The sequence below is a fragment of the Paroedura picta genome, chromosome 6 (genome assembly GCF_049243985.1).
Source record: "Paroedura picta isolate Pp20150507F chromosome 6, Ppicta_v3.0, whole genome shotgun sequence".
NCBI classification, from domain to species: Eukaryota; Metazoa; Chordata; class Lepidosauria; order Squamata; family Gekkonidae; genus Paroedura; species Paroedura picta.
Genome location: NC_135374.1, coordinates 15,546,942 through 15,568,459, shown reverse-complemented (window position 1 = coordinate 15,568,459; position 21,518 = coordinate 15,546,942). Strand labels below are relative to the sequence as shown.

Genomic DNA, 21,518 nt, shown 5'->3' with positions numbered 1-21,518 from the left:
TCCCCCAGCAGCCTTTGGGAGATGTAGGGGAGGGTGTGAAGGAGGCAGCCCCCCCCCCCCCAATAGCCTTCTCTGCACAGCTTGCCCTTTGGGAGATGGGGGTGAATGAGAAAGAGGCATCCCCCATGTGGCCTTCCCCACCCAGCCTGGCCTTTGAGACATATGGAGAATAGGGCAGGAAGGAAGTAGCCCCCCTTGGGCCTTCCCTGCCTAACATTTGGAAAATGTGTGGGAGGGAGAAAGGTTACAGTCCTGACCACAAGGCCTTCTTGGCTGGGCCTTTGGAAGAGGTGGAGTGTAAGAAGGTGGCAGCCCACCCTCCACACCCTGCCAGGCTTGGCCTTTGGAATATGTGGGGTTGGATGGGAAGATGGGGACCTCTGTAGACACTGTTCTATAGGTTGGGGGTAGGAGGGCCAGTTCCCCTCCAAAGCAGCTGTTTTCTCATGGGAAACTGATTCCTTTCTTCCTTCCTTCCTTCCTTCCTTCCTTCCTTCCTTCCTTCCTTCCTTCCTTCCTTCCTTCCTTCCCTCCCTCTCATATATTCAGGAAGGGTTCCAGGCCCCCACCTGGAAGTTGGCAACCCAGCTGCCTGCATATGGAGGAGTCAGGAATCAAACCCAGCTCTTGAGATTAGAGTCTGCTACTCTTTAGGACCCAGAAAGTCACCATGCAGGTGTATGTGCTAGCACCCTCTGTATTCCTGGGTGCAATGGGTTGTGCCTCTAGTAATAAATAAGTAAAAACAAGTAAATGACATCCTTGGCAAGACTCTATTGAATTCATTAACCGAGCGATGTTTTGAGCACTTAATTTGCCGTGGCGGTGATGAATTAGCTGTTTAAATTCTTCCATGTTTCTCAGACCACACTAAAATTCTGTCCACATGTAAAATTAGCAGACTTCGCTAACAGGCAATTAAAATTCCTACTGCGCTCATAAAAAGAAAAAACAAAACAAAACAAAACAAAACAGAAAAGCAGCCCGGCCTGTTGCATGTATTATAATGGCTCATCCCACCTTAAAAATGTCCTCTTTCGAAAGCAGTTCTCGTCTGAAAGAAAACTTAACAACCACAGTTTCCTGTTACTGGGGCACCCTGTAGTCTGAGAGCTGTATTTACTGGAAAGCAGCACTACAAATCAGCTTTTAAAAAATATTCTCTCACCATTTACCACATGCGAACAATTCTCCTGCCAACGGCATGAGAAACGCAAGAGCAAACGACAACAGGGATTTGAACCGCTGCTGAGGCATCCTAAGGGTACCTTCTTTGCCTTTTTCTCTTTTTTTTAAGGTCATGATGGATCCATTGGGAATCTCTCAATAAAGGCCAGCAAGATGGCTTGTTCTGTTCTGGCATTTAAATATATATAGAGAGGGAGCTGGGCAAGTATTCCCAAGGACCCTACAAAGCACACACAAAAATGCCAGCCTTCCAAATCTACGGGTCAGCAAGTACAAAAAAAGGTACAGAAAAGATCCCTACTTGCCAATAAAACAACCACGTTAGATTTTCGCCAGGATCTCTGACCCCACCCGCAAAACCTCTGAAGGCCAATGAAAAAGGGAAGAAAAAGCAAAAAGTATATTAAATGAGAGAGGGAGAGGGAGAGGGAGAGGGTGAGAGTGTGTGTATGCGATGTCTTAAGCAGGCTTTTATTCAGCCTCACTGAACTCAATGGGGCATTCTCCTTGGAAGGTGGATGTACATATTTATTTAAAACATTTATTAGCTCCCCTTTCTTCCTTATGGAGCTCAAGATGGTTCATAAAATAGATAAAGTAAGATTAATTTTAAAAAAAAAACCATAAAACCCCAAATTTAATATGAGGACTGCTAGTCAGCACTGTTGTAAATCAAACCGTCTTTACGGCAGCAGCTAGAATTGCAGAACTCCAGGTAGAGTCTGAAGAAATTAAACTGATCCACAGACTTCATAGATCCGTTGCCCTGGAGACTTCAAAGATCCCTTGCCCTGTCTGATGCCTCCCCCTTCCCAAACGCCACACCCCAGATCGCCAAGAACTTCCCACATCCTATCTGCAGCCTTATTCTTTGAAACACCTCGACCACTTACTGAAATTGGGATGGCAGGTAATTGTGCGTTTCCTGCATTGTGCAAAGAGGGTTGGACTAGATTACCCTGGTGACCCCTTCATGATTCTAAGATGCCAAGACGTCTCTTCCCCCAGGGACTCTGACTCATTCACTGCTTTTGGGCCATGGTATTCCACGTCACCGTGATTGTGCTGCCATGCCTCCAAAATAAGGTGACCAGATTTCAACACTGGTAAAGCGGGACACCATTGACTGGGAGGGTTCTTGATTAAAAATTTGGTCTATATGGAGCAACAAAAAGTTTCATAGAATGCATAGAATGCAAAAATAGTATTGTAATATATATATATATTCTTAATTTCAAGATAGGTACAATTTGCCAGGTGCCCCCAGATGTCCCTCCAAAAGTGGGACAATCTGGTCACCTTACTCCAAACCCTCCTTACTAACTAACTAACTAACTAACTAACTAACTAACTAACTAACTAACTAACTAACTAACTAACTAACTAACTAACTAACTAACTAATTCTATGCCGCCCTCCCCTGAGGCTCGGGACGGTTTACACAGAATGAAGGGATTATACAGTGTAATTCATAACATCAGAAAGAGTGATAACAGTGGACACCAGAACTGAAGACAGCAAGAATTACAACATTTAACATTAACTTCTAATCATGATCCCGTAGGCCGGTGGTTCTCAACCTTCCTAATGTCACGACCTTTTAATACAGTTCCTCATGTTGTGGTGACCCCCAACCAAAAAATGATGCAAGGGTTCTTTCACAGAAATTAAACCAAAACTGACCAATGGCGTGAAGATCCATTGTTCATGAGTGAATATGAATTGTTTTTTTTCTCTGGGGTTTCTCAGTTCAGTTCTGCCTCTTGTCCCACCGTGCCGATCTTGCTCTTTTCCGCTGCTCCAGAAAGACGAACAGTCTATATCAATCTACCCCACAAGGCTGTTGTGTAGATGGTGCCCCCTGGCCAAGCTGCTTGCCCTGCCGCAACTCCTGTGAAAGGGTCATTTGACCCCCAAAGGGGTCCCGACCACCAGGTTGAGAACCACTGCTGAATGGAGCTAAAGTTGTGTATATATTAAAATTCACACTGCTGTGATGGGGCTTCTGGAAATAGATTAGAGATGGATCCTGAATATGACAGGCAACGGTGTCTTTACAGAGACTGAGGGCGGGGGGGGGGGGTGTCATCATGATATAACTTCTAGGAAAACCCCAGAACTGGCATTATGCCCCACTTTTTACTGCCACTACCAAGAAGAGCTGAAGAATGGCTGTACCCCCATTTTTACGATCTAACTAAGGCTCAACGCGGTTTACAATTGCCTTCCTTTCCTCTCCCCACAACAAATACCATGTGAGGTAGGTGGGGCTGAGAGAGCTCTGAGAGAACCGTTGCTGGCCCAAGGTCACCCATCTGGCTGCACGTAGAGGAGTGGGGAATCAAATCCGGTTCTCCAGAACAGAGGCTGCCACTCATAATGACAACAACAAGCTGGCTCTCTAGGAATCACCAGAAACTCTGTGGCTTTACCTCTCTCAATTCCTAGATAGGTGTGGCATCATTTCCAGTTTTCCCTCCATGTGACATGATGCCAGAGGTCCAGTGCCCATTTTTCGGTTTATTTTTCTCTTGCTACTCTCCTGAGCAGCAGGAAGAAATGGAGGCTGCACCAGGGGACTGGCAGCCAGCCCTACTTACAGAGAAAGACTTAGGCAATGGTTGCTTTTCTGCTTCAAAAAAGGTGGCTGATGGGCTCAGTCATTGAACCGCTGTTTGGCTAGAGGGTCCGTGTTAAAATCCTACCATCTCCAGTTCAAAGGACTAGGTAATAGGTGATGTGAAAAACCTCTGGAGAGCAGCTGCCAGTCAGAACAGGCAATACTAATCTTCATACGTCAAAGCTGTATCTCAGGATAAGGCAATATAAGGTAGCGCCAGGTGCAAGTAACTTATGAAATCATACTTAGTTTCAAGAGAAAACGGAGATGAATACCCCCTTCTCCTAGAATCAGGACCTGGGCCATTCAAATACAAGTTGGAACAGTGTACTCTTGTGGAAAGAGCCTCTTGTGGCACAGGGTGGTAAGGCAGCGACATGCTGTCTGAAGCTCTGATCATGAGGCTGGGAGTTTGATCCCAGCAGCCAGTTCAAGGTTGACTTGAAAACGCTAGAGGGCGTCACCCCAAGGGTCAGACATGACTCGGTGCTTGCACAGCGGATACCTTTACCTTTACTCTTGTGGAAATCTTCTCCTGAAGAATCTGAATATTTTGCCATACGACATAATGATGCAGGAGTTCCTGGCTTAAAGTCATATCAGTGTTTATGTTTGTCCTGTTGTCCCTAACCTCTTTCATTGTGTAGACCTCCCTTTCCCCTTATATCTCGGCAATGAAAGGAGCTGTCATTCCAGAAGGTGGCCAGAAGAAAAAAGAAACCACCCTGGGAAATGACTGCAGATCTGGGTGTTCAGTCTGGGCAGGAAGAAGCTTCAGTGGGGTATGTTGTTCAGGAATGAGCATTCTGGAAAAAGTGAGGGTGAGAAATGAAATAGTAATAAGGCTGGGTGTGAAGAAGGTTAATTAGGACAGGATTTAACGTTCTATTTCTGGAAAGCCAAAGGAAGAAGGAATGCAAGAGAGCCAAGAAACCACTGAGTGTTCAAAAAGAACATTCAAGCATGAAGACAGAGTGTAACATTAGGGAGATCAGGTACTTGCAATACTTATATGAAATAAATTAAAACCAATCCTATTTTCAACACTGTTTTTCCTTCGGTGTCCACCCTGGAATTAACCCTCTTAGCAGATGCCTTGTAATGTTTGGTTGCAGCCAAAAGATAAGTATGGCCTTGTAATGCTTAGATCAGGGGTAGTCAAACTGCGGCTCTCCAGATGTCCATGGACTACAATTCCCAGGAGCCCCCTGCCAGCGAATGCTGGCAGGGAGCTCCTGGGAATTGTAGTCCATGGACATCTGGAGGGCTGCAGTTTGACTACCCCTGGCTTAGATGCTTTGCACACCAGATGCGGGGGGTCTTTGGACCCTGCCTGCTGTTAGGAAAGCAGACTGATGTTGCCAAGAGAACCCTCTTAGGTGCATGCCAGATCTGTAGATTTTTCTCCTTTAGAAACTCAGTCAACCTAGCTAAGCTAGTGCATGCTTCTGGAACGTCCAGGTTCTACCTGAGACTAGAGTTGCCAACTCCAGTATGAAGAAGAAGAGTTGGTCTTTATATTTACATTCTCTGTCCTGGCCCCCACCTGGTGGAATGAGCTCCCAGAGGAGATCAGGGCCCTGACGGAGCTAAAACAATTCCGCAAGGCCTGCAAAACGGAGCTCGTCCGCCAGGCATTTGGTTGAGCCCAGGCATAACCAACAACAGCTGCAGGGCCCAGCTCCCTCCCTCCCAGAAATCCATCCACGCATTCTGCTCCTGGACTTGTTTACACTGTTATCACTGTTACAATGATCAGTTAGTAGTATTAATGTTATGGTTATCTATATGTTATGAATTGTTTCTTGTATTGTTTTTACTTTTATGTAAACCGCCCTGAGCCTCCGGGGAGAGCGGTATATAAATATAATAAATAATAATAATAAAATAAATATTCTGCTTTTCACTACCTGAAAGAATCACAGAGCAGCTTACAATCACACCCCCTTCCTCTTTCCCCAACAGATACCCTGTGAGGTAGGTGAGGCTGAGAGAGCTCTGAGAGAACTGTGACTGACCCAAGCTTTATGTGGAGGACTGGGCAATCAAACTCAGTTTTTTAGATTAAAATCAGCCAGTCTTAACCACTATCCCACATGGGGAAAAAGACTGCCTATCTGGGAGTAGAGCATGGGAGGAAGAAGCTTCAGTGGGGTGGGGGAAGGAAGAGGCTCAGCCACTCCCCGAGCTGCAATTTTGCCCAGGGGAACTGATCTCTGTAGTTGTGAAGATCAGCTGCAATTCCAAAAGATCTCCAGGCCCCACCCAAAGGTTGGCAACCAGACCTGGGACTGGCCATGAATATGATATGGAAACTTCAGTGCCGTTCTGTGTCCAACTCAAGTGTTGCTTGATGTAGTGGTAAAGAGTGGTGGCTTCTAATCTGGAGAGCCGGGTTTGATTCCCCACTCCTCCACATGCAGTCAGCTGGGTGACCTTGGGCTAGTCACAGCCCTGATAGTACTGTTCTGAACAAGCAGTCCTGTCAGAGCTCCCTTAGTCCCACTTCCCTCACAGGATGTCTGTTGTAGGGAGAGGAAGGGAAGGCGATTGTAAATCGCTTTCATTCCGCCTTCGGGCAGTGAAAAGCAGGGTATAAAAACCACCTTCTTCTTCTCCTAGGTGTTATAATCTATCACAGCCTGGGATCCATACAGCTGAAGGATCACATCTTCCTATATGTAAAACCTGCTCAACAGGCCCTGCTAATATAACCATCTTCCTACCAGATGTGCTTGACATGTTCTTTATTCTGCAGGGTTTATAAGAAGGAGCTATTTGGGAATGCTTTTTTGGGGAGGATTATGTTATAATGCTAGGCTTTGATCCACTTGATGACAGGCTCTCTGGATCTTACTTTGTTTACGTCTGTCGTAGGTGCTGCATAAATTGTATATTCTGTTGCTTTAATTGAACGCACGTCCCTTTCAACATCTTTTAGGCCGCTACCCGTAAAAAAGGTTGACTGACCTAAATCAAGGGTTGGTCTGCTCGGATTCATAGCTGTATGACGGTCAATTGAGGGGGGTAGCGGCTTTAAACTGAGTTCCATTTTTAAATTTTCTCATAAAATAGTAAAAGGAGTAGGAGGACTTACCCAAGCAAAGTAATTAACTTGTAGTCATTAGCGCACTAAGCACAGTTTACCGACAGCATCATTGGAGAAGACATCACACCTTAGATTTTGGGAAATTCCAACAGCATGAGGTGAATTTTTCCCGGGGCTTTAAAATTATGCTTTCCCATCTTTTCTGTATTATAACCAGAAATGAGAACAGCCTCCCCGCCCCCAACCTCAGCACTAACTTATACACAGAAGAGAACCAGCCTGGCCATTGTTTTGTCTAAATCTTCAATTTGCTGTTTTCACATCGCCAGACTCTCTTCTCCACTCTGGAAGGGTTAGGCTCTGACTTGGATGGTCCAGGTGAGCCCGATCTTGGAAGCCAAGCAGGGTTGACCTGCATGGCAGAGCAACCTGGGGCTTTTATTTTTATTTTAAGGAATGGGGTATTGCAGGCAAGGGTGGGGAGAAGTCGGGCCAGGACAGCCCAAGTTTTCCTCTACCAAGTGGCCCTGGCCCGACAGGTGTCCCAATGGCCCATTATGCACGGAGTGGAAGGTCCACATTCGGGGTGGAATGGTGGCAGCTAAAATTATGCACACTGCAGGTGGCAACCGGGCACAGAGTCAACGTATGCTGCTGAAAAAAGCCGCATTTAGCGAGATGCAGAAGTTGCAGGGCGCAACCAGAAGCGGCTCCGGAGTAGCCATGTGCATAACTCTGGGTTTTGCCGCCGTTGTGTTCTGTCCCGTGCGTAAGCGGTTTGCTTCGCTTCTTCCTCCTCCGCGTTCTCCATGCCACCGTTTCAGCAGCCGTGCGTAATAGGCCAATGAGGCCCACGGCAAAAAAGGAATGTGGACTTATTTTTGTTCCCTTGCCGTGGGTCAACTAAGGGCCTCAATCACACCAGGTGCGGGACCGGTCCGGCCCAGCGCTAATGTCATCAGGACACGGGAATTAGCCCCAAAACTGGACAAGTGGTGAGTCAGGCCGAATTCCTGGTGCGGAAATGGTCAGGTAGTGGCAAAACTGCCTCTCAGTGCCTCTTGCCCTGAAAACGTTACAGAGTTGCTGTAAGTCAGCTGTGACTTGACCACGACCACAACCACCACCAAACATGGTTTATATTTCGAATTCATGGGCAACAGCCCTGCTCACACGGTCCTTGCCGGGGCCAAAACTTTGTTAGCGGATTCTCTGGGGGAAACAAACAAATGCTTGGCCCCGGATCAGAGGTTTTCTTTCATGTGCAACCATTGCATGCTACCAGTTTATGACCACTGAGTCTCCTACAATCAAGCTCATATGTCATTCCTACCAAAACCACATCAAGGAAACTTCATATTTCAGAATGTGAAACGGAATATGTGTATGTGGATATTGCTGGCCCCGCTGCAAACAAGCGTAGATGGATGAATGTAGACAGTTACACAGCATTGGACGCACAGTAATGGGTTTAAACTACAAGTACAATGATATAGGCTAGATATCAGGAAAAAGATTTTCACTGTCAGAGTAGTTCAGCAGTGGAATAGGCTGACTAAGGAGGTGGTGAGCTCCCCCTCACTGGCAGTCTTCAAGCAAAGGTTGGATACACACTTTTCTTGGATGCTTTAGGATGCTTTGGGCTGATCCTGCGTTGAGCAGGGGGTTGGACTAGATGGCCTATGTGACCCCTTCCAACTCTATGATTCTATGATTCACTGCACTTGAGAGCCAGCGTGGGGTGATGGTTAAGAGAGGTGGCCGAGAACCAGGTTTGATGCCCCACTTCTCCACATGAGACCTGTTGGGTGACCTTAGGCCAGTCACAGAATCTCAGAACTCTCCCAGCCCCACCCACCTCACTAGGTTATTGTAGGAAGAGAGGAAGGGAAGGGAATTAGAAGCCGCTTTGAGAATCCTGAGAAAAATCTATAAAAAAACACTCTTTTTCTCCTAGTTGGAACAAGCAGTATTTTCTCTCTCTTTCTCTCTCAGAACGTTTTAGCACAGGACGTACATAATGCGAGCACACCTTCCAAAGCCATCGGCACACACTTCATATGTTTCTCTAAGGACTATATTAAGCTGTGCAGAGGAATTCCTGTTATAGTAGTTGTGCCCAATAGCAACTACAGCCAGCATACTGGATCAGCCAAGTGTTAGCCATCAGTAAATCAAACGCTTGCCCATTTCCGGTAATTACAAGGTTGAGTTTAATGGTGTACCAAGGTACAATTGATCATGCAACATCTTTAAAGGCATTTAAAGGGGATTTTGGAAGGAAAGGGAGACATAACTATCCTCTCCAAGTTTATCTCCCCCAGTTTGTCTCTTGAAGTAATTTTATTGCAGCAAAGCTCATTTCCAGTCCTGAAGGAAAAACAAAACCACCTCTGTGATAGATAAATTAAAGTGATAAGCCGTGTTTGGCTGGAGGGGCAGAACAAAGTTTTCAGTGCAGTGGCCCTGATAGAGCTGTTCTCACAGAACAGTTCTGACAGAGCTCTCTCAGCTCCTCCTACTTCACAAGGTGTCTGTTGTGGGGAGAGGAAATGGAAGGCAACTGTAAGCCACTTTGAGACTCCTTTGGGTAGAGAAAAGCAGCATCTAAGAACCAACTCTTCTTCCGTAATATCAGGGCTCTCTCAACCTCACGTACTTCACAGGGTGTTTGTTGTGGGGAGAGGAAGGGAAGGCAATTGGAAGCCACTTATAAGGCAATTGTAAGGCAATTGTAAGCCACTAGTAAGACTTCCTAGGGTGGTAAAAAGTGGGGTATAAAAACCAACTATAATAATAATAATAATAATAATAATAATAATAGTAGTAGTAGTAGTAGTAGTAGTAGTAGTAGTAGTAGTAGTAGTAGTAGTAGTAGTAGTAGTAGTAGTAGTAGTGCCTTTTTGGTGAAGAACTAAATGTCAGAAAAACATAAATTGGATAGACATGTGTGCAGGAAAAAAATTCAGACCATTTTGCATTTGTCTGGAATAGTTTTGGATAGAATCCGAATAACCTGAATTGCCCTCGAATCTGTTAAACATTTCCATTATGCTGTATGCCAATTTACTGCTCACCCACTACATTTACGTATAAACTAGTAATTTCCATGTCATTATATCTGAAGAAGTGTGCACCCACACGAAAGCCTATACCTCAGATAAAACCGGGTTGGTTTTAAAGGGGCCACTCGACTCAAACTTCGTGCTGCTCCTTCCGACCAACCAGAAGCTGGAGAAAACAAAATTTTCCCAGGCACGCATCAAGTAACATCGGAGCACACAGTCCTTTCCTAGTTGGAGTGCCAGGCCCATCTTATGAGAACATAACCTCATGGCTCACGCATGAGATTGCTTACAACTGTCTTCCTGTTTACAAATGGGAAAAGAAAAAGGTGAACGGTGCCAAAGGTTAATCGGGGCCATTCGACCCTTCTTCTCATACAAGCAGAGCAATAACCAGAAGATTCCAGCTTGGCCACTGCTTCTACGCTGAATCCACTTCAGGGCCACGGTAAGCAAGTATACAAACGGAGGCCCTTCTAGGCTGAATGCCGGGAAGATTGCATCAACACTGACGGTCATTACCCATCTAGAGATTAGTGATCCTTCATCAGAACTGTAAGCTGGGTCTATCCTTCACGAGGCGGATGGCGTCGTTTCAGGATTAGGAGACAATACACAGATTGTTGGATTCCCAAGTGGGTGAAGACGTACACCGTCTCCTTGAGCGTTGCCGGAATAATCCCTCCTTCCTAACCACTGTTTTAATGTATCACGTGTGTTTTATCTGTTCTCTGTGTATTGAGCTGTTTCTTAAAAAATACTTTAAGAAGTTTTTTTTAATGCTGAACAAAGATCAAGTCCGGCGGCACCTTTGAAGACCGACATCCCCCCCCCCCCCCCCAAGTGACATGGAACTCAAACTTTGTTCTGCATTTTTTTAAAATGCTGTAATGTTTAGGATGTGCGTCTGACTGTAAGGGTTCATAATGTAATTTTATCAAGGCTTTTAAATCGCTGGCCACCTTGGCAGCTTTGGTAAGGCAGAAAGGTGGGAATAAATGGGTTTTTTATTTATCATATGGCATGCGAAGTACAGCCAGGAGATTAGAGGATTGTTAAGGCAAGGCAGCCAGGCAAGGGATGTCTGGAGGTGGTTTGACATTTCCTGCCTCCTCATCATGTTCCTTGGAGAAACCACCACCCAAATCCTTGGAGGTCTCCCATCCAAATACTACTCAGGGTTGTCCTTGCTTAGCTACCAAGATTGGACAAGATCCGGCTTGCCTGGGCTATCCAGGTCAGGACTGTAGCTTTAGGGAACTATCTTGTATGCATAAGACCCCGAGCAATGTTACCTCTTGTGAATATTACACATGAAGCTGCTTTATGCTGAATCAGAAGATCAGCATTGTCTTCTCTGACTGGAAGCTGCTTGCCAGGATTTCAGACAGGGGTCTCCAGTGGTTCACCCACGGACTGACCCTTCCACACAGAGATGCTAGGATTGAAACTGGGGCCTTCTGCTTGCACAGCCTTGATATGATAGCTATATTTAAGGAAGAGGGGGTCAACTGGTTTACTGCAGATTTAGAGACAAGGACATGGAGCAATGAGTTCAAATTATGCGAAAGGAGGTTCCACTTAAATATTAGAATTTTAGAAAATAATATTAAATATTAGTATTTTCTGGTTGTGAGTGCTGCTCATACATGGAAAGTGCTGACTCAGAGGGTGGTGGAGTCTCCTTTGCTAGAAGTTTATAGGAGGAGATGGGATGAGCACCTGTCAGGAGTGTGTATTTTTTAAGACCTAGAGAACGTGGGTGGGCTGGACTGGATGGCCCTTTGTGGTCTCTTCCAGGTCATGTGATTCTCATGACCACCAGATATCGGAAGTTAAGTAGGACCACTAAAGAATACCAAGGTCACTCCTCTAAAGCAAGCAATGGGCAAAGTGGTGACGAGATACCACGTTCCATCTCCAATTTTACACAGAAAAAAAACCCCATTAATGTGAAAACAGGGAATGGCTCGTTCCATTTCTTTTTTATTCCGTACTGCGATTCTGTCACTGACATTGGAGCTTGATCTTTCTCATTTTGGGGGCTGTTGCTGAGGATTCATTTATGCCATCTGTTCCCATACAATGCAAAAGGAAAAAGGAAAAAAATGTATTTTGATGAGAAACATTTGCTCTAAGAAATGAGAAACTGGTGGAGCAATAAAGGTTCTTAGGTTCATTCTCACAAAAAAGAAACCAAATGGAACCAGGCATGATTTGAACTGAAACAGGCGGTTCTCAAAATCTACTCTCCTCCCAACGTTTTAACACTAGATTCAAATCTAAACCCCCCCCCCCCCCAAAGTCTAAGGGTTTCTTGCATGGTGTTGTGTGAACCAGGAGACTGTGACAGAATGAACCACCCTTTCTTGGCATTTTTATCATTGAGAAACCCCTGAAACATTCTTCAAGCTTTGAGAAATCCCAGAAGTGGTGTGATTGTGCAGAATATGCCTGGGAAGAATAGCTGTGTACGTTCCCACCCACCCCTCACGGCCCATCGTTGGCCCTTGGAAGGAGGGCAGGTCAATATGGCCACATACGGTCATATCACCTGATAAATGTTTAATGAATTAAAACATATATTAAAAATTATAGAATCATAGAGTTGGAAGGTGCCATACAGGCCATCTAGTCCAACCCCCTGCTCAATGCAGGATCAGCCCTAAGCATCCTAAAGCATCCAAGAAAAATGTGTATCCAACCTTTGCTTGAAGACTGCCAGTGAGGGGGAGCTCACCAACTCCTTAGGCAGCCTATTCCACTGCTGAACTACTCTGACTGTGAAAATCTTTTTCCTGATATCTAGCCTATATCGTTGTGTTGTTGTTGTTAGGTGCGAAGTCATGTCCGACCCATCACGACCCCATGGACAATGATCCTCCAGGCCTTCCTGTCCTCTACCATTCCCCGGAGTCCATTTAAGTTTGCACCTACTGCTTCAGTGACTCCATCCAGCCACCTCATTCTCTGTCGTCCCCTTCTTCTTTTGTCCTCGATCGCTCCCAGCATTAGGCTCTTCTCCAGGGAGTCCTTCCTTCTCATGAGGTGGCCAAAGTATTTGAGTTTGCCAAAGTATGTACTTGTAGTTTAAACCCATTACTGCGTGACCTTTCCTCTGTAGCCAACGGGAACAGCATCCTGCCCTCCTCCAAGTGACAACCTTTTAAATACAAATTAATTAACTCCCATCCATTGGGGCCATCAAGAAACACCAAGGTTTCACAATATCATGGTTGAAAAATCCTGTTCCAAAGGAACCAAGAAACTCCCCCCCCCTTACTTTCAACCCTGTAATTCTCTGAATATTGTCTGCCTTATTATGGCTCTGACACTATTCCATTTGGTGATCCCTGTGTACAATCTAAGGAAAAGACTTAAATAGGCAGGGATCTGTGCCAAGTGATATGAATGCTGTGTTTTAGTATACGCAGATGATCTTAACCCACATTCAGAGTAGCTGGTGGGAAGGGCTGGATGGGGACAAGGGGGTGGAGGGCATAACGGTGCTGATGTTGTTTTGTCACTTCCAGGTACAATCCAGATATGATTAAGGGGTAGCTCTAGGAATTGTTGCAAACTGATTTTGTTGCAGAATTTTCATTGATTCCTAGAGTTACCCTTTGACACTGTTGCACCAGAAATGACACAGTGCTTAAAAAAAAACAAAACACCTGGTGACATAACTGGTACCAGCAAAAAGGCTTGCAAGCCTAGTAGTTGGTGAAACATGTTGACTAAGAATTTGAAACACAGCTCACGTGTGTGACCTAGGGTGCCATCTTAAGCACAGAGACACATTTCTTCAAATTCCCCTGAAGTCAATGAACCCAGATAGGTTTAAAGGTGACAAGGCTCTACTTTGCCCCCAATAATCTTTACACCGCCCGTGGCGCCGCGGGCGCCACGGACTAAATAAACCAGTAAGCCCTTGGAAGGCGGGCTGTGTCCGGGATGAGGAAGGGTGCCGATTGGCCCCTTCCTCATGACAGACTATCGGAGGGACCAATCGGCAGGCGCGAAGCGCCTGCCGATTGGTCCCTCCGATTCCTTGCCGGAGCAACTGCGAGCCGCGCGTAGCGCAGCTCGCAGTTGCTCCAAGCCAGCCAGCCTCTAAGAACCTCTAAGCCAGTGGTCCCCAACCTTTATTAGGCTGGGGACCGGCAGGGCATCGGCCCGCGCCCGTGGGGGCCGCCCCCGCGGGGGCCGCACCCACGCATCGGGCCGCGCCCGCGAGCCGCGCCCGCCGGACGCGCCCGCGGATCGGGCCGCGCCCGCGGATCGGGCCACGCCCGCCGGACGCGCCCGCGGATCGGGCCGCGCCCGCCGGACGCGCCCGCGGGCCGCACCCGCGGATCGGGCCGCGCCCGCCGGACGCACCCGCGGGCCGCGCCCGCCGCCGCCCAGGGAGCCCCCGGCCTCTAAAAACGCATCGCCGGCACAAGAAGATGGCCGCCGGCAAGAAGAACGCGCCCGGGAGCCGCCCGCCGAAGGAGCTGCCCACCGCAAAGGAGCTGCCCGCCGAGAAGGAGCCACCCAAGGAGCTGCCCGCCGCGAAGGAGCTGCCCGACGTCGCTACAGCCCTCTCACCGGTAAGCTACCTTTCCTCACCCTGCCCTCGCCAGTCCCTCGCAATCCACCCCCCTGCTAGGGCCCATTGTATTTGGAATACAATGGGCTTTTTTACTAGTCTTTCATAAAGTGACATCCAAACCCTCGTTTGTCTCTGCTTGTAATGCATCCTCCGTAGAAAGATAAGGTGGTATGGAGTCGGGGGGGGGGGGGATAAAGGGTCCAATAGTATCTTGTATGCTTCAGATATCATAGGTGTTAGATGTTTCTTCTGTTAGGCTTTGGTATTAACCTTTAAGGCCATTCATGGCTTGGGCCCTACCTATCCGAGGGACCACTTGTCTCCTTATGCTCCCCACAGGGCTCTTTGCTCTGCAGGTGCTAATCTGCTAGAGGTCCCTGGCCCTAAGGAGGTTCACCTGGCCTCAACCCAAGCCAGGGCCCCGACCTGGTGGAATGAGCTTCCAGAAGGGCTGAGGGCCTTGTCGGAGTTTCAGTTATGCAGGGCCTGCAAGGCACACCTCTTCTGCCAAGGCTTTCTGGCTGAGTCCAGAGCTTAAGATCACCTGGGCCCCTCCATGGGATCAGATCCCTGCACTTACATCTGTGCATCTGTTGGGGTGTGGCTCCGGGAGGGGGATGAGAGAACTGTTTTATACCAGTCTTGCTGCTGCTATTTTAGGGGTATGGTTATTAGGAGGTTTATGGTTTTACTTTGTAACCCGCCATGAGTCCTTTGGAGAAGTGGTGGGACAGAAATCCGATCATAAATATATCAATCAACAGGTGAGATTCAGTTTCTGTTGCATTATAGTGAGGAAGAAATAGAGGGTTTTGCTCTTCTTGTTCTTCTACTGAAACCATAGAGTCCTCATGGATGTTCATATCAAAGCAATTTGCATCATAACAAGTGTCTCCATTGTTATAATGCCCATGTATTTTCAAAATGAACTCCTCACTGGAAAGTCCAAGGTTGATCCCACTGCTCACAAAGAGGGAAAGCCACACTTTAAGCCCCCTGCTCCCATGAAAATTAAGGGCAATGATAATGACGTGCTCTACAGAGGGGTAGTCAACCTGTGGTCCTCCAGATATCCATGGACTACAATTCCCATGAGGCCCTGCCAGCATTTGCTGGCAGGGGCTCATGGGAATTGTAGTCCATGGACATCTGGAGGACCACAGGTTGACTACCCCTGCTCTAAAGGGCTTCTGTGAAATTTCCAAGATAACTTATCTAGCATTAAAGTGCTATACAAATGCTAACAACAAAGTTTGAGACCGGTGGCACTAATAACCAATGACGTTTAATTCTGGGTTACAAGCCCTCATGTGCATGCACACTCCTTCACGCTACAAATGCTAATTATTCTTATTGTAGCTGCGGAATCAAGGAAACAGAGCAAACAAATCCATCTTCTGGTAGAGCAAGAGGTTACGACAGTTTGGAGGGGGGGAGAGAAGGAAAGCAGAAGGTCCTTGCCTTGCTATGAGAACATCTTGGTTGGCCTCTCCATCTTTGATCAGAGACAGATCGTAATAAAAGGCCAAGGAGCCCTTGAACAAATATTGCCAAACACTCCACAGGATGGGATAAGAACGAGCCCGCAAGAGCTTGGCCTGAAAGCAGACAACACGGTAATCCGTGATCTCAACAACATTACCAGCTGGGGACCAGCAAACCACATTGACCAAATAAGGCAAATGACTTCGTGCCTGGAATCCTTTCCCACTGAGCTCACTCCGCTTTTCCGATGGTTCGTGCAATAAACGGCGGAGGTCACTCTCCCCCGCTCTCCACCCGGCATGATTCAGAGGGAATAAATTGCCAAGGACCCAACAGAGAGCCACGTCTGAGAAGCCTACAGGGGGGGGGAATGCCGCTATATTTAAAAAAGCAAACAAAAACTGAGCATAAAACAGAAAAGGGAGAGCATGAAAGACAGAGTAATGTCAATGAGAACGCTGCCATGTTTGGTGCGTTTTATGAATGCGCCAAGGTGGCAGGAGACGTCGGCTTGATGGGTAGGTGTTTCGTCTGGAGCAGGGGAGGCCAAAACGGTGGCTCTGCAGATGTCCATGGACTACACTTACCATGAGCCCCTGCCAGCAGGGGCTCATGGTAAGTGTAGTCCATGGACATCTGCAGAGCCACCGTTTGGCCTCCCCTGCTCTAGAAGATCAAGGCTACTCTACTCTGCACATAAATACCATTCAGATAAAGCAGTGGTCCCCAACCTGCGGGCCGCGGCCCGGTGCCGGGCCGCAAAGGCCATGGCGCCGGGCCGCGGCTCCCTCTCCCCGCCCCCCCCCCGCAGTAAAAAACTTCCCAGGCCGCAAGCTTGCGGCCCGGGAAGCTACTTACTGCGGGAGGGCGGGGAGAGGGAATCAGGGCCGGGCCGCGCCCGTGCAGGCCGCGCCCGCTCGGCCCGATCCGCGGGCGCGGCCCGATCCGTGGGTGCGGCCCGCGGGCGCGGCCGGGCGTGGCTCGCGGGTGCGGTCAGCGGGCGCGGCCGGGCGCGGCTCGCGGGCGCGGCCCGATCAGCGGGTGCGGCCCGCGGGCGCGGCCGGGCGCGGCTCGCGGGCGCGGCCCGAACCATGGGCGTGGCCCGCGCGGGCGCGGTCCCTGCGGGCGCGACCCGATGCCCTGCCGGTCCCCAGCCTAATAAAGGTTGGGGACCACTGAGATAAAGAACAAAGCTTCTGTAACCAAGGTGACTATCTAAATAAAGAACAGGCACACGTCAGAACAGAAGTGGAGCAAGGGAACGTTGGCAAGGTCTGGCATAGTCGAGCTTCTTGCTGGAATTTAAAGAAGTGAGGCTGATCGTCCCTGATTTACCCTGTTCATAAGAGCGTAAAGGCTTGGCTTTCCAGCAGCCCTCCATATGGTGAGTTCAGGGAACCACATCTTTCTTTGTGCGCTGGCTACGGCAAAGCAACAGAATTTTCCAGTTGGCACAAGAAGAAGAGTTGGTTCTTATATGCCACTTTTCTCTACCCGAAGGAGTTTCTAAGTGGCTTACAGTCGCCTTCCCTTTCCTCTCCCCACAACAGACACCCTGTGGGGTGTGTGAGGCTGAGAGAGCCCTGATATTACTGTTCAGTCAGAATAGCTTTATCAGTGCAGTGGTGAGCACAAGGTCACCCAGCTAGCTGCATGTGGGGGAGGAGCGGAGAATCAAACCCAGCTTGCCAGATTAGAGGTCCGTGCTCCTAAGCAGGGGTAGTCAACCTGTGGTCCTCCAGATGTTCATGAACTACAATTCCCATGAGCCCCTGCCAGCGTTTGCTGGCAGGGGCTCATGGGAACTGTAGTCCATGAACATCTGGAGGACCACAGGTTGAGTACCAATGCTCCTTAGCACTACACCAAGCTGGCTCTGGGAGACACAGGCCTGAATCCCCTCTCTGCCACGTTAGTCCACTGGTTGACTTTGGACCAAGCTCAATTGCCCTCAGCCTAGCCCAGGGGTAGTCAAACTGCGGCCCTCCAGATGTCCATGGACTACAATTCCCAGGAGCCCCTGCCTGAATATGCATTTGCTGGCAGGGGCTCATGGGAATTGTAGTCCATGGACATCTGGAGGGCCGCAGTTTGACTACCCCTGGCCTAGCCTATATCATACGCTAGCTGTGAAGATAAGAAGGCGAAGAATGCTAGCTGCTGGGTGGGTTCCCCAGCAGGTGAGAAAGGCGAGATATAAATGAAGTACCGTAAATAAATAACAGAAGGTAACTATTTTGGTTATTTATATTATTAATAATTAGGCTTCTAGACCCTCTTACCACATGAAGCAGCTCGGGGTGGTTTACAATATAAACCCAGAAGCACCAATAAAAATAGCCATTCAAAACATCAATAAAGCAGAAAACCAATAGCAACTTGTGCAGATTTTAATGGCTGCATCCCTCTTTTACCTCAGGTTGAACTTCACTAAATGGTGATCTGGCAAAACTATGATGACCTGACATATTGGACTTTTATATTTCTTTCTCTGCCACTGAAGTCCACTGGTTGACTTCCGTGGCACTCCGGGGGCTCAAGAAACTGGCTTGGTTATGTGATTTATTTATTTGTTTGTTTATTTACCGCTCTCCCCGGAGGCCTAGGGCAGTTTACACAGAACATACGAACAATACATGAAACAATCTATAACATATGAATAACCGTACAATAATATTAATTAATGGCTGTAACAGTATAACAATATAACAATATAATAGTATAAACCAGGGGTAGTCAAACTGCAGCCCTCCAGATGTCCGTGGACTACAGTTCCCAGGAGCCCCCTGCCAGCATTCGCTGGCAGGGGGCTCCTGGGAATTGTAGTCCATAGGCATCTGGAGGGCCGCAGTTTGACTACCCCTGGTATAAACAATGCAACAGTGCAAAAGTCCAAACGGGTCCAGAGCACTCTGGTGGAGTTCTGGGAGGGAGGGGGGAGCATGGGCCCTTCAGTCGCTGTTGGTTATGCCTGGTCTCAACCAAATTTGCTTTGATATGACATTTGAATTGGGCCTGAAAGTGTGTATGGGGGGGGGGGAGGAATAGTTGTATTTGCTCTGCGGCTCTGTCCTTTACCACAGGAAGCGTCCTACGGATTTTCCATGCATACCCTTGATTTCTCAAATGAATACTACAGATATTAATAAACAGCCAACAACCGACGAGGCTGGGTTTTATGTTGTTGCAAAATTCTCAAGCCACGTGGCCTCTGACATTTTGCTTCTGGAGAAAGTTTTAAAATGAAAACGGAGGAAAGGTCACTCAGTATTACAGGTGCTACCTATATTTAAACTTCAAGGTGCAACTGGGACAGGCGATCTATAAACAACAAGGACGCAGACTGTGTGCTTTTGCTCTCTGAAGTCATTTCAGTTTGCCAGCCTAACAAAATAAGCTCTCTCTCTCTCTTATGTGTATTAAGTTATAAAGTTACTATTTCAAAGTTAGGATTTTCAAGGCACCCTTCTCTCCACTCCAAATGACAAAGGGACGACAGAACACCTATTAATTTTTAACAGGGGTGGCTTTCAAGGGAGGCGGTGCTAGAGAGCCTTGGGGCTATGAATATCTAGGGAATGACAGTTGTTTGCACGGCTAAAAAATGTATCTCTTGGGAGGTTTAGTTTCCCACATCTGAGCCACATTATGATGATTCTGCAAGCTGGGCTGCTGTTTCTCAGTGCACACCTTAGCCTCACCTGGAAGGGTATCTTCAAAAATTATGCAACAGAAACACAGCTCCCTCACTCCAAAACCCTAAGTCAGAGCTTGGCTGCAAAACTACAGACATACAACCTACATGCACACAAAGCAGTGGCAGAAATAACATATATGTGCACATGTGTTTGTATATTACAAGAATCCATATGTATTTGACAAGATGGGAACATAGTGATGACAGAACATGTGACATTTGAACGTTTTTAATTCTGCATGCTGATTTTACTGTAGGTACCTGCCCTGAGCAAGTTGGAATTTATTATTAGTGTATCTTGCTTCCAAACTGAACTAATTTCTGGTTATAATCGCCCTTTGCATTTTGCTTTTCATACACAGCATCACTGACCAGAATGAAAAATCAGCGCTTGACCTTACAAGCAGCCACTGTGCAAAGGGATCTACATTCAATAAAACTTGTTTTCCCCTATCACATTGTGGGATGCAACAAATTTTATCCCATCCCTGTATCCCCAAAGTTATTTGACACAGCAATATTTGCTGGCCTAAAAGTCCACCCATGCTTCGCTAGTAATTTGTGGCCAACTGACATACTAAAAGAGAGACGTAACCCAAGTCTTACCATCGGGCAAACATTTCCAGGTCTGGTCACCTGGGGCAACACTTACCAGCAGGTGAGCAGCTACCTGCAGGCTGGTTTTATGAGATCCTTTCTTGTTTCTCCCATCCTGAACTCATCAGGATTCTTGCAGTCGGTACTGAAGCTATTTCAGGGGGCAGCAAGACCCTGGTCAACCCTGTGGCTTTCTCATGCTTAGCCAAGTGGTTATCGTTCCCCTCTATGAAGCAGCTCCGTTGACGGTGCTGGAGTAACTTAACTACAGTATAAAGCAATAAGATTCATGAACTTACTTTTGCTGCCCCAATCTGTTCTTTACGGAACTTCTCCAGTGGTGCGATTAAAACGTCATTGGCATTCTGGATCTGAAATGTAAAAAAAAAAAGCATGTTCAAAGAACTTGATTAGTAGTTGTCTGAACTACACAAGAAAATCCTGTTCACACACCACTTATTTGCAGAAGTAAATCTATAAAGCAAGCAGGTTTGGACAACCGTCCAAATACTTAGAGAGCAATCATGTCTCCTTTCAACCTTCTCTTCTCTGGGCTGAACTTTCCCAAGTCCCTCAGCCTTTCCTCATAGGGTTTGGTCCCCTGACCCCGGATCATCCTCGTTGCTCTCCTCCGCCCCCTCTCCATTTTGTCCAAATCCCTTTTTGAAGTGAGGCCTCCAGAACTGCACACAGGACTCCAGGTGGGGTCGGACTAATTTGGTAGGCAGCGGGACTATGACATCTTGTGATGGTGATCTGATGCTGCCGTTGATACATCCCAAGACTGAATTCACCTTCTCCATCGCCGCATCATTGTCTGCTCCAATTTTGCTTATAACTCATAACAACTTATAACTCATATAACTCATAAGAGCACCTAAAGGGCTTACAAAACTGAAAGATGAATTGCAGATTTCATCCAGCATTAAGTAAGCACACAAAGCATATAGCAATTTAAGGGAAGATAGAAAGAGACAGACAGACATAGATCTGAAAACTGGCAAGTCCTGTATAGGAGAAATATACAAGGCTGGCATCCATAATGCCAACTTGGGTACGTTTAACGGAGGCTGGTTTCAAATCCCCACATCCTGATGACACTGATGTCAATTCTGAGCAGTGGCTTTCACTCTGCCTAGCATACTTCACAAAACCTACTTCACTGAGGGTCACATAAGATGCAGAGAATCATAGAATCACAGAAGTGACCATCTGGGTCATCT

At 47.3% G+C, this 21,518-nt stretch overlaps 1 protein-coding gene across 4 annotated transcripts in view; it reads right to left on the bottom strand.

Annotated features, from left to right (window-relative positions):
- ARHGAP42 (Rho GTPase activating protein 42) overlaps positions 1-21,518 on the bottom strand; it is a 202,307-nt gene that overhangs the window by 82,806 nt on the left and 97,983 nt on the right. For all 4 annotated transcript variants that reach the window (XR_013231712.1, XR_013231711.1, XM_077341501.1 and 1 more), the window contains exon 4: positions 20,595-20,666. Coding sequence is in view for 2 of the 4 variants with exons in the window: in XM_077341501.1 (XP_077197616.1) it covers positions 20,595-20,666 (72 nt within the window). In the remaining 2 variants the exon portion in view is untranslated. The remainder of the gene's footprint in view (positions 1-20,594; positions 20,667-21,518) is intronic.